We start from the raw sequence: 13,183 nt of genomic DNA, 5'->3' as shown, positions 1-13,183 counted from the left end.
GATTAATGAACATTTCCATTTGGTTCTGGCTGTCTAAGTCCCAAGACGAGAGGGGATTTTTTTTTCTGCGTCTGTTCCAGTTAAAGCAGTAAGCAGTCTTGCAGGGAACTAAACTGTACTGTTTATTTTTCTTCGGCTCAAAATCAAAGAATTTATTGGTTTAATCCTGGAGTCGCAGAGCCATTTAAAAACAAAGGCAAGAGTGAAGTCTGGGCCTCTTTCCCCCTGAAAGAACAAAGTACGGAGACAAAGTGTGCAGTGCAAAGAATGACATCACTTTTGGACAGCTACAACCGAGTTGGGTTCAAGGCTGGATTTTTTTTAGGCTCGACTTCCCTTCGTTTTTTTTCTCCTCTGGCAGAGTACAGTTGTGTTTGCATAGCTATGACAGAGTTTATAAATACATGGAGAACAGCAGACAAAACAGTTTCAAACTTTATTTCTAGCAAAAACATTGTCCCCCTGTCATAAAGTGAGCTGACAGTCCTAAGTAAATTTCTAACATTATGTTGGATGGAAAGCACATCCAATGCTGCATCATTATACAGTAGCTCGGGCAGGCAGGAAATACCAACCATTTATAAAATCTGGTCCTCTCTCATGAAGTATAGAAGGGAAAATAAACAAAAGTCAAAACATGAGATCTAAACTTCTAACAGACTTATGGTTGTCTCTTTTTTTCAGAGATACAATCGCCACATTTAAAATGGTGAAATGGCTTGAAGAAAAAAAAACACAGAAGACAAAAAGTTGAGGGAAAATTCTGGAAATTCATCATGTTTGAGCCATCAGTCTTGCTGTGAGACAGTCCCGACTATTTGGTAACAGTTGCAATTGAACAGATATTGATCTGGTTTACGGTTGTAAACCAGTGATGCCGTCCAGTTCCAACAAAACAACAAGTCCCAGAATTCTTTGCTCCCCTCTTCCTCAGTTAGACAGCCTGCAGTGTCCCGGTTGTCCTACAGTTCTGGGCTCAGAATTTGAGGCTGAATCCTGGACCGACTGCAGACGCTCCCTGGTTGCTGGTTGTCAGGTGGAAGCCTGTGTCTTTCAGGTCGTCATCCCCCTGGAGAGATCAGAAAAGGAAAGTGAACTCATGGTAAAGACCAGCAGTCAATCAATGTTCAATCACACCTCTGATATCATGATCGTGCAGTTTAATTTCTTACATATTAATTATAGAGCTGAAAACTCTTCACTGACTGGATTCTCATGAGACATTTTTGATTGTTTTCCACACATGTATACAAGAACATATTATTGCTATTATTATTCTTCCTGGATTTCAGTGGAGAGTCTGTTTCACAAGTTTTTCTACCTTGACAAGAATAAAATATAAGATAAACGATGAAAACCATTGGCATGAAATGGTCTAATTTTTTGGTAAGACAGCAAATATCGACACTGATTTCAAAATTGAAAAAAATAATAAAAATCAGCCTTAAAACTGACTTCTAGGTGGGTAGGACCACTGTTAGGAACTAAAGGGTGCTCATCATGGAAAACACGAGGAGGAAATACCCGGACACAAAGCAGAAGCCTGTAGGTCTGTAATCTATTTAACACAGACAGCGTTCGGAAAGCCTGGTAGCTGTATGTAATGGAGAAAGTGGAGCCTAATGTCCTTACCAGGTGACTGTAGCCCAGGCCTCCCTCGGGTGGACGAGGACTGGTGCCTCTCTTCACCCTCTGTTGCTCGCTCTTGGCCGGCCAGGTGGGGAACATGGACGGGTCGATGGGCAATGGCGTCTCGCGGAAGTACTCGTGCTTCAGCGCCTCGTCTGATAAGATCCTCTTACTGGGGCAGTAGGTGAGGAATCTGGAAAACAGTCAACGATACAGTTCATGTGGAGATGCTAATACACTCTGGCGACGTTTCAGCAAAGAAGCACAAGCAAACAGGCGGCTCGGGAGTGTTGCATGGGCTTGGAGTCTTCACACAGAGACCTCCATGTGTAGAGCAACGGTTAAAAATTGTGAAACTTCCCTTTAATTTATTTTGTTTAAGACTATATCCTGGTTCCAGACTCCTGAGTGACCGCTCTCATCTCAATCTCTAATTCAAATAGGCCTTGTGTTGTTCTCGCTGATGGCAGTTTTCCTGGTTGGAAAACCAAATGGGCTTTGTAGGCGGGATTAAGAAAAATAGTGACAAAAAAATGGCCAAAAAATGATGCAAGCAGGGATGAGATTGATGCAGTTACACAGGTTGTTGGAAATTTGCTACACCTCTCGACTGCTACCTCTAAATGCTTCTGTGTTGACGGGACAGACGGGTCAGTCACTACTGATTGGTGATGGCGAAACATCCCGCCCCGAATAAAAAACAGCTGAATAATGTCGTGAAATAATAATGGCAATTCAGTCTGGTTATCAGGCCACTGAAGAGGTACACTGGTTATAGAAAATAAATTTGCACATCATTTGTGTCCCCAAAAAAAAATGTGGATAAGAGAGATAGAATTTATCCAAAGGAAATAAATTACAAAAGACAATTTGAAAATTGAGACTTTGCATTTAACATCATCTGTATTAACTAAACTACATCTAGACACACGGTCTGAACATGAGACGAGATGCACCCTGGTCTGTGGGGCCAGTGGGTTCATGAGTCCTAATTATACATGACAGGAACAACACAGCATAATGGAGAGCTGCTTAATTGTGAAAATTAGCTTTCAACCTGTGTCTGATTAAAATCTTCCACATGTGAGTGGGTGCAGTGTGGTAAATGATTAACCTGAAAAGGTTTTACTGAACTAACTCTCCCTTCTCTATGTGAGAGGAACCCCTGAGAAGAATTACTAGCTGCTACCAGCTTCATGACACAACACTGGTATCGAAAGGGACAAACTTTCACTACTGTTTTTGGTTTCGAATTCCAAGAATGTGCGCTCTTCCTGCACCTGTGAGCGTGCTACTCAGGGCCTGCAGGACCCAAAAGCCCTGCTGCTTTTCATTTAATCCACAAAGACGCCTTCATAACTGGGTCACCTGGCCATGGAAATTAATTGGTAAAATAAATAAAAAACGGTCAAACATTAATATTGGAAAAACAGTCTGAAGTAGTAAATAAAGTAAAGTAAGTAAAGTGCAGAAATCAATTGCATGTCTAAGTCTCCTCCGGTTGGGTACCGAAGTCCTCAACCTCTAAACACTCACTACACAGAGGTGTGTGATATTCCAAACAGCTCTGTGACGTCTACCTGTCAAACTACCCCTCTAAACCTCTACTACGCTGCTCTGTCTCAAGCTTTTCAAATAGCTCTTCTCTACGTTTTGACCTCCTGTGGTCTGAACCGGTCCTGCCAGCCGTCTGACAGCTGGAAGGTTTCAGCAGCTCTGGAAAGGTGCCAAACTTCCACTGAACCATGATTCCTCCGGCAGAACAGTGGACATGTTGTTACCGTCCTCTGCAGCTGTGAAGTAACGGAGCGGCAGGGTTTTTGCCATTTAAAGGTGTAGGCTGTGGGTGGGTAAAGATCTGAGAGGAGAGCCGAGAAGCTTGAGTCTGCTCAAAACCCGCGGCCGCTAAACAATGCTGATCTTCGGAATGTGCAACAAAGAATTATGAACCCATTCCTCTCAGTGTGAAAATGATTTTCCGTATTAAACATTTTCCTGTAGTGTGGAGCGTCACCATGGTGAGTGTGTCTGTGAGACGGAACATGGGGATGGAACGGGACTGCTGCTGAGGCATGTTGATGAATTACCAGTCCGCTACCGTTGTCATGTTTTAAGTCAGCTTGCCAGAAATGCAGACTGAATAAAAGCTCTGGAAAGACTAACAGAATTTGACAGGATAGCAATGCATTGATCCAAGTAAGGCAGTTTCCACTGCAGCAGTCACGCTGCTTTTTACTGATATTAGTGGTTGATATTTGCCTGTCATAAACATATGATATCAGTATGTATCCCATCAGTAATTGACTAAAAAACACTTGCCATCAAATACTTAAAGACTGATTCTATACTTCTGAGCTTTGAGAAATCTGTCAAATTATGCAACTAACAAACACTACCATGAAAACGGATCCTTTTTCGTGCATTTCATAATTTTCTTCCTATGTCAGTGGCACAAGCTCGCCATGAAGTACTCATGCCTTAATAGCAATGGTCGTTTATCCAGAACACAGATAGAAAAAAAGATGCAATATCAGAGTCAGACTCACTGTGGTGCAGTAAAGATGCAGTGTGTGTGTGTGTGTGTGTGGTGTAATGTTGCCTCTTGTGTGAGGAATAAAACAGCCTTTAAGAATCCTACTTGTTCATGAGGTCAAAGCCTTGGTCTGACAGCAGCGCTCCAAAGCGCTTTCGCAGGTTGTTGTAGGGATACTCTGTGAAAGTCATCTTCTTCACAGCGGGCAGCTCGCTGTAGCCGGGCCAGATCTTCTCGCTGGGTGATCCCAGATCCTACAGACAACACACGCAAGTCAGCAGACATACAGCGCTGTTAGTGTAGGGAGAGATGGATATGAGGTATTCCTACTTTGGCTGATGTATTCATCAACCACAGACATGTGGCAATAGACCAGTCCTAAGTACATTTCAATACTTTAATTCATCATTGGTAAAGACTGTAGGACGTCTTGGGAGGCCCGAATGACATCAGTGCACCCAGCTCTCGTGCGCTATGCAGATGATCTACTGAAAATTATTCAGGCAACCAGGGTGGGCTTCTCAGTTTCCTAATAACTTCATCTGGGTTGACGTCTACCTGCAGCTCTACCCTGTGGTGCACTACTGAACTGCATGCTGACCTACTCGTGACAGATGACACACTCAGAAGATTTACAGGCTGTAAACACAAGAGCTTTACCTTTAATGATGAGGATTTGCTTCATTTTATAAGGGCAAGTCAGGGCATTTACCTTGAAGATCTTGTTAATTTGGTCAATTTCAGATTTTCCAGGGAAGAGAGGTTTCTGGGTGAGGAGCTCGCCAAATATGCAGCCCACTGACCACATGTCCACAGCTGTGGAGTACTCCTGCGGAGAGAAGAACAAACATAGTGGCGGTCCGCAGAAACATAAAGTAGACAGTCTGCCTGGCACGTTTCTATGTTCGTCTGTCTCGTGTGCGAAAGTGGATGTGCTCTGACGGCTGCTGGAGCCCTGCCGCCTCACTGTGTAAATCATACTCTGTAAAACTCAAATTGTGTTTCAGTGGTATTTGGTATCTTATGAGCCAATGCCTCACAGATGTTGCCTTCTCTTGGAAATATATCTTTGGGAAAAACAATGAATCAAGATGATATAACCACATCTATGAAAGTACATCGCCTTAATATTTGTAGTTTCGGCTGTTGCATAGGCATTTGACCTGGCTCTTGCCATGTAGGGAAGCGGTGTGAACTTCAGTTCTTACCTTGGCTCCAAGCAGAAGCTCTGGTGATCTGTACCACAGGGTGACCACTACAGGGGTGTAGGGCTTCAGGGGGGACCCGTACTCCCGGGCCAAGCCAAAGTCTCCAATCTACAGAACAAGACAGATGAGGAAAAAAAATAGAAATGTGTATGTAAATTATTATATTTTTTAAGTCTTGATACGATTCCTCCAAACGTGTTTATTTCACGACGGTTCATAGTGGATCAAATGTATCAGTGCACAAGGTGGTTATATCTGATTTGAAAAATTACTGTGATTCATATTTTCTATTGTCAGTTTACATAAAATTCACACTAACAAATGTCTGAGAATCTGGTTTATTTACAGACCAGCCCAGTCTGCTGCTCATTTTGCCAGAAATTCATGCTCTCATTGACTTTTAGTAATCATGTGTTGTTTGTGCAACTGTGTTGTGTTGCTGCTAGCCCAAAGGAAAGTTGTGAATCATCCTGAGACGGATTAAAGGAATGACTTTTTTGATTTTCTGTACTATGTTAAAAATAAAAAAACTACAGATGGATTTTTTTAAACGAAAATGTGTTATTTTAGGGTTAGTTTTTTTCTGTTGGGTTGTGGTAATATTTAACAATTAAATCATGAATCTGGGCTGGAACTCAGAGCAGATTTAAAGTATCATAACTCTCTAGTGCCCTTAAGCCTTCAGACCTTCTTAATCTTCAAGTCACATTCTCCAAATACTCATATTAGAAAATCCACTTTTAGAAACTAATACCCCTTACACCAAAAGTTAACCCTTTGTGGCATTGTGGCTCTACATCTGTGCTTATAAACTGGGTTTAATACGAATGTGACATGAACAGACTTTGGTATGAACACTAGTTACTACCTACAATAGTTCGACTTCCCCCCAAGTTGCCCTGCGTGAGAACCGCAGTGCTAGCTTACCTTCAGGATTCCCTTGTGGCTGAGCAGCAGATTGGACGTCTTCAGGTCGCGGTGGAGAATCCAGTTATCGTGGAGGTGTCGGACTCCTCGAAGCAGCTGAATCATCAGAGTCTTAACTTCACCTGAAAGAAAGAACGTTATGTTTTAACAGAGATGCTGCGCAGCGGAGAAGAGACGTTCACTGCTTAACCCACGAATAAAGAGAGAACACCACTGTTATCCCATTCAACCTTTTAAACACAGAAATGGACTAAAGCTCCACATTACCTGGCAGGAAGGGCTGCTTCATGGTTTCCATCAGACTCTTCAGGTCATGTTCTACATAGTTCATCACGATGTAGATCTTGTCCATATTGCTTCCAACAACTATTTCCTGATTTAGTGGGGAAAACGGTCAGATTTCGTTAGAACACTCCAAGAGATACAATAACCAATAAAACTGTAAATACCTTAGTAAGTATTTCTCAAGTTCTCTTACCCTTACTGTGACGATGTTTGGGTGCTGAGCTTTTAGGATCGTGTTGATTTCTCTTAAAGAGGTGATGGGGAATCCCTCCTTCTCTTTCTCCATCTTCAGTCTTTTCAAGGCCACTATTTCGTCTGCAAACATGAGACCACATTTATTGTTTCACCAATAAACACATCTGAAACCCCAAGAGCACACTGACCTACATGTTCAGTCTCATACCGGTCTTTTTGTCCTTGGCTCTGTACACCACACCGTAGGTTCCCTCCTCTATTCGGTTCAGACACTGGAACTCCTCCACACTGCGACAGCCCTGAAGAACAAAACACAGTGTAATTGAAGACCTTAACACACCATTAAAACACCACTAACCTGCATTAGATGATTACATATGTATATTTGCATAACTTGTGGCTTATATGGATGAATATTTGTGTGATGTTGATTCTGACCTGTAAAGCAGGAAGATACTTAGGCAGCTCCTTCTTCAACTCTACAGGTGAAATTGGAGGGGAGTCAGGGATGTAGTTCTCTTCGGGGGTGGGGGATCGGGAATGAGTCTGAGATTGAGGCGTAGGGTCACCGTCCCCTGCGTCATCCTCGTCCTCCTCCTCGTCATCCATGTCTTCACCACTCTCCTCCGAGTCGTGGTCAAAACGGGACTCTGGCACTGAGGGAGGAAGGGTGAAGTCAGTTTAGTGCTGTTAAGTGCATTTGATGGGCGCTACTAGAATTTAGATATGGGTCGGTCACTGTTACTATGTATTTGATGATTAATTTAGGGCTGTAACTAACAATTATTTTTATCATCTACTAGTCTGACAATTATTTTTTTGATTAAAAATGGCCATTACAACTTTCCCAGAATACAAGTTGACATATTTAAATAAGTCTGACTTGATTGTGTTTGCCAACTGATTGTAAATCTTAATTTAAGTATTTTACTGCGTTTCCTCTGTACTGTAAACTACAAACAATGATCAGAATAGGAAAACTTATTTTTGCCTGTTTGACCCCAATCTATTTAAGACATGGTCTACAAAATAGCTTTTTCCAGAGCTTTTAACTGCAGTTTAAGGTGAAAAAGGAAGTTTTTTTTTCAGGGTTTTTTTTTGTTTTGGTCAAACTACTGTTTCCACTACTATTTCACAGAAGACATTTTGACATCACATTTGGAAAAGAACAGGTGTAAGTAATAAAACTAATGATGGCTGAACTCCATGTGGCTGTTTCGGTTTCAAGGTCATGGTATTGTGCATGTTGGCTCACTGTCACAGCTTACAAGGTCACTTGAATAGAACAAAGCCATCGTTAATGTCCTTAGTATTTTTCCTACTATGACGAGTCAAAAACGTCTGCTGTGTAAAGGGACCATCACACTGTCAGCAAGTTCCACTCCTGTGTTTTCAACCTTTGGTGGTGGAACTGCTTTTTCATTTGAATCACAGATTGTGCCTTTCAGGAACCTGCAGCAAAAGAGTCCTGGCAAAGAAGTTTCTTAACCTTCAAGAGAAGAATTATGAATAAAAACCCCCAAATGTTCAGCAGACAAAGCCAAACCTTTACTGATCCAAATATGATTTATGCACTCTCCCTCCTGGCCATGCAGCTCTTTCATCTAAAATGATTTCCAGATAAAAACTAAACATAAAAACATTTATACACTCAACACAAATAATTACAATTTAGTTGAGCATATACAATAGCTACACAGACATCATATGACGTGTTATAGTAGCATCAATGGGGTTTACTCACCTGCAGGAATATGATTTCCAATTTCTCTCTCCTCTTCAAAGTCTTCCTCTGACTGCTCGTCCTCACTCACGTCCTCTGAAAGGAAGAAGGCCGCTCTGTTAAACCCGTGTTGCTGTATAACTGACTTGACGCAGCCACATCAGTCAAAGGAACATTTATTTTTTACCTGCGCTCTGCTCAGACCTGCCTGAGCCTGAGACAGACTCATCCTCCTCTTCTTCTTCACCCTCACTCTGGCTGCTGGACTCTTCGTCCTCATCGTCATCATCCTCTTCGTCAGAGCCTGATCCTGATGCTAGACAAGGTGAAAAAGAAACATAGTCAGGGGTTTACCATCTGAAATGTCCTTCCAAAGAAGTCATGCTTCCCAAGAATGTTAGCTATTTACAGCAATACAAGCCTTGGACAAGCCTAGCGTGGTGTTTTAGTTGTAGCATCGTCTTTGCGCTCGCTGTCTGCTGGTTGCTGAAAGTGTAGGTCACGTCAATTACCTAAAGACGATTCTCCTGTGCTGGTCTTCCTTTCACTGTCACTGATGTCCTGGAGGTCTGCGAGCAGGTCTTTGCCCTCTGGCTTCTCCTCCTTTGATGCTACAGACATAACACAGTGTGAGCTACACTGAAATATAAAAGATGATCTTGGGAAAGTAAATGACAGGATAGTTAAGAATAGATATGATAAAAGCAACTTTTTTAGAGATAAACTCACTTGCACTTTTCCTTGGTTCGCTATGGTCGGATCTGTCCCGTGCAACGCGGGTGGGACTGCGGCTGCGGTGACTTTGTTTTGGCTTTTCACCATACTCGTCAGGTAGCATCCGATGGTGAGACGGCACTGTGGACAGGAAAGTCTCTTAGTAATCATCGCTGCAGATTTAGCTTTACAGTTCACGCGGGGAACTGTGTTTAAGAAAATACAACCCTTATGGCTGGAGCTGTTGTCTGGATGTGTTTAACCTATCTTAGAAGTAGGAATGAAGAAACACTTAACTTAACTCTGTCCACAGTGAAAAAATACATCTTTTGTCCGACAGTTGTTTGGGTTCAATCACTGACCTTCTCGTCGAGACCCTCGCTCTTTGCGTCGCTCCTCAGCCCTCCTCTCTCGATCCTTCAGCTCCCGTTGCTCTTTTTGCTGTTCACGAAGCTTTCTGTCCCGTTCGCGCTGGCGTTCCAGCTGCTCCAGCCGGTCCCTGTGGTCCAAAAAAAACCCAGGAGAATCCAGTCGAGGTCTGTCCAGACAACCAAAACCCCAATCTTGTCATTGTTAGTTTTCATTTTAGTTTAGGTAGTAAAAGCTTATTCAAACATACAGTTAGTTTACAGCTGCAGGGTTGTTTAGTTACCTTCAGCGTTGTTCTCAGTGACAAACATACAGCCATTAACAGCCTAACCCACATGGATTTGTTGTTAGATGTCAACTTTTTTAATTTGCTAATAAGAGAAAACACACTTTCAGTACTTCTACAGTAGATATAGATTTGAAAGAAATAGAAATCAAAATCAAGTTTCATGCTGCTTAAAGGCTTTAACATCCTGACAAGAAAACAGGGAACACACAGAACACTTGTGACTTTTCAACAGCTCCAATCCAACAAAACATGTCTTAGCATACATAAACATCAGTACTGATTAGGGGTGAAACGGTACGGTCGTACAAAGAATACACTCTGTGACCCAAACAATCACTGTCAAAATAGTTTAGTAATCCTCTTACTCTGACATGTGGAACAATAATCCTAGGGCATGAGTTCCACCTGTAACATTTTGGCAGATTATATATATTATTATATATATGACATCATTAGATTATTTATACTGAAGCATCAGTGTGTAAGCAGCATGTTACCGTTGTAGCTGCTGGAGGTGGAGCTAGTGAAACAGCTGTCAGTAGGCGTCCTGACTCCTTGTAGGAAACAGAAAAGTTGTTTTCTGTTTCCACTGCAGCACAACTAAACTGTTTCCATAGAAGTTTCCACTGCAGCACAACTAAACTGTTTCCATAGAAGTTTCCACTGCAGCACCTTTTTTTTTCCTGCTGTACCGAAAGCACACCAAACCATGACCGCAAAACCGAGGTACATACCAAACCGTGCGTTTTGAGTACCGTTACACCCCTAATGTCATTTAATACGTGGTCATGGGTCAGTGCTCACCTCTCTCTGCGTGAATGGGCCCTGGCCTGTTCCCTTCGTTTCTGCCGCTCCCAGTCTCGCCGGGCTTTGTCTTCTTCCCATTGACGCTTTCTGCGATCGCTCTCTCGCTCTTTTTCTTTGTCTTTGGGTCGTACATGTTTCCCTGCTGTAGAAGCAAAAACCTTGAGTGGATACAGATCCGCAAAAACAGTTCCAAACCTGTCATATTCAGCCGTAAAACATATGTATGTGTTTATGTAATTACGCAGCACTCCCACACCTCCTTCAGCAGAGTGGCTGCGATGACGTCTTTTATCTTTTCTCTTCTCCTCCTTTCTGTGGTGAGATTTGTCTTTCCTTGCTATTTGCTGTGGAGGCTTGATTGCCAGTGATTCATCTTCCTCTCCCCTTCATAAATGTAAAGAAAACATTGTGAGACTGTTGCATACCGTTTGTAAACTTTTTTTTCTTTTGTTACCAAAGTTAAACTACTGAATACACTTTTCCAAATTAGCAACCAACTTTGTTTCCTACAACTTAAAGTACCTGTCCTCTGTTGAGTCTTCCCGGGTGTACGGGGAATTCCGAATTGTTATTTCCATCTTTTGATCCCGTAGTTCTCCTTCCTCCGGAGTATCTCTTTTGGCTTCCCGATCATCCGCCTGTGGAACAAGGCCCTGGGTGAACTTTCCAAGGCCAGAAGAACAGAATATGTGGTTAGTGCCAGAGAGACAGAATATACTGCAGAAATGTTTTTTGTATTTGTCTTGCTACAAAAGCTTCTGAAATAACAATCAGAGAGTGGGAGTCATGTTTAGGTTCAAAATGATGATGAAATTAACAAAAACATTAGGCCAGTATACATTATTGTGTTTAAATTAACAAACTTATTTGCACAAATACCCGAATGCATGAATATTAAATTAGTTTTGAAATACTTTACATTTTTCTGGCGCTTGGGATCTGTCCTCTCTTCTAATTCTCTTCTACGTTTTTTCTCTAGCAGGATTTCGTCAAGAGTTTTCACTTTCCAGGTCTCCTTTTCGTCCCCCATCAGCATCCACTCTGCACCGCCTGCATCACATCACACGTACACACACAACACACAGATGTTCAATACGGGTTACAATTCAGCTCAGCTTCATCTTAAACATGAAGAGGTTTATACCAAAGATAACAAAAGGAGCCAAGATAATTGTAATAGACCCATAGCGGAGAAAAGCCTGCCAGTTGTTGGTCATTGTTTCTTCTATTTATCATTCATTTTACATTTTATGTAAGTGTCAAAATAAGAGCAATGGTAATTTTGTAGTGTTAGAATCTTATAGTCTGTCTCACTGTTACAATGTGTTTCATTTTAGTCTGCTTCATTAGGAAATACAAGAAAAATAAAGAAAATTTCATTCAATTTCCTTTGAAAGTGTGAGATCTAGATGCCCTTTTTGTGTCAATAATAATAATACCTACCATAAGTGCGCTATATTAATTCATTTAAATGTGGGAATCAGTCGCCGCAGGCATTAATTATATTATTTAATTAAGGCTTTCAATAAAATGTCACTTTCAACAACTGATTATACGCCTCTGATTCCCACTAAAATGCATTGTACGGCTCACTTCCACTACTATAGAGAGGTACTTGTCAGTGGTTATAAGAAACAATAAATAGATATGAATCAAGATTTTACAATGTGAGTTAAGTTTGACATGAGGTAGTTATCGGTATTCAGCTAAACCTGCTAACTGTTGGAGTAACTTAACGTTAGGCCAGTTAGGAAGACGTAGCTAACCTTATATACACTGTTATTATTGTACAGTATTGTTTTATATATTATTTCTGTATAGACCGGTTAGTTAAGCAGCAAACTGAGTGAAACGACGGGTCAGTGAACGACTTTAACTCGCTGTTTGTGGTTGTGAGTCAAGCGGCGGATGCTAACACATTAGCTAGCTAACTTCAGCTAGCTACAACTAGCATGGGCGAGATTTGCTAAACAAGTTTCTTTAGCTAATTACGTGGCTGTTAAAAAATATAGAGAGTATAGCTGGTAGAGCAATAAACTGGAGAACCGACAGCTGTGTCCGCAGCTCTGTTTAAACCTCTGGCTGCGGAGAGGGATGAAGATAATCACCGAGCAGATAAAATAGTTAACAAACCTGAGATACGCGCAGCGGTATTACGGCGCACCGGAGGTCTCAACGCGCTGCAACCGTCTGGAAAACTTCCGGTGTGAAACAACGACTTCCTGCCATGGAAAAAATCCATGCTTCCTCTACTAAAATTTAATAATATATCATTTATGTCTCATTTTATTCCTATTTTCAACGTAGTTTTCCTTTATCTGAACTACTGGCATAATATTACATGTCTTGTTAATGTTGTTCACGTAATCTGTAAAATTTACATTTCTAACTTGTTCTTGGTTGCTTAAGACCTCTTTTACAGGCCTAATTATAATATTGATTATGATATTGATTCAAGCAAAGCCTTATAGGGCAAAAGAGGCCTATACTCATCTTTATGATAC

At 41.5% G+C, this 13,183-nt stretch overlaps 1 protein-coding gene across 2 annotated transcripts; it reads right to left on the bottom strand.

The window, feature by feature from the left end:
* Positions 1–421: 421 nt before the first annotated feature.
* cdk11b (cyclin dependent kinase 11B) lies at positions 422–12,917 on the bottom strand. 2 transcript variants are annotated; one of them, XM_067591551.1, is made up of 20 exons: positions 12,813–12,917; positions 11,599–11,729; positions 11,202–11,341; positions 10,936–11,063; positions 10,677–10,821; positions 9,577–9,752; positions 9,230–9,355; positions 9,013–9,111; positions 8,688–8,816; positions 8,522–8,596; positions 7,216–7,433; positions 6,986–7,076; positions 6,776–6,897; positions 6,565–6,670; positions 6,298–6,419; positions 5,371–5,478; positions 4,875–4,991; positions 4,268–4,416; positions 1,633–1,822; positions 422–1,069 (listed from the first exon to the last, which is right to left on the bottom strand). In XM_067591551.1, exons 2-20 carry the CDS (start codon positions 11,713–11,715, stop codon positions 977–979), a joined length of 2,451 nt encoding a protein of 816 aa, XP_067447652.1. In that variant the 5' UTR covers positions 11,716–11,729; positions 12,813–12,917; the 3' UTR covers positions 422–976. The 2 variants fall into 2 exon arrangements, with proteins under 2 accessions (XP_067447652.1, XP_067447653.1); XM_067591552.1 differs by having other exon boundaries at positions 9,577–9,713; positions 12,813–12,916.
* Positions 12,918–13,183: the final 266 nt, after the last annotated feature.

Source organism: Thunnus thynnus, chromosome 6, assembly GCF_963924715.1.
Source record: "Thunnus thynnus chromosome 6, fThuThy2.1, whole genome shotgun sequence".
NCBI classification, from domain to species: domain Eukaryota; kingdom Metazoa; phylum Chordata; class Actinopteri; order Scombriformes; family Scombridae; genus Thunnus; species Thunnus thynnus.
This window is presented reverse-complemented; position numbering and strand designations above follow the sequence as displayed.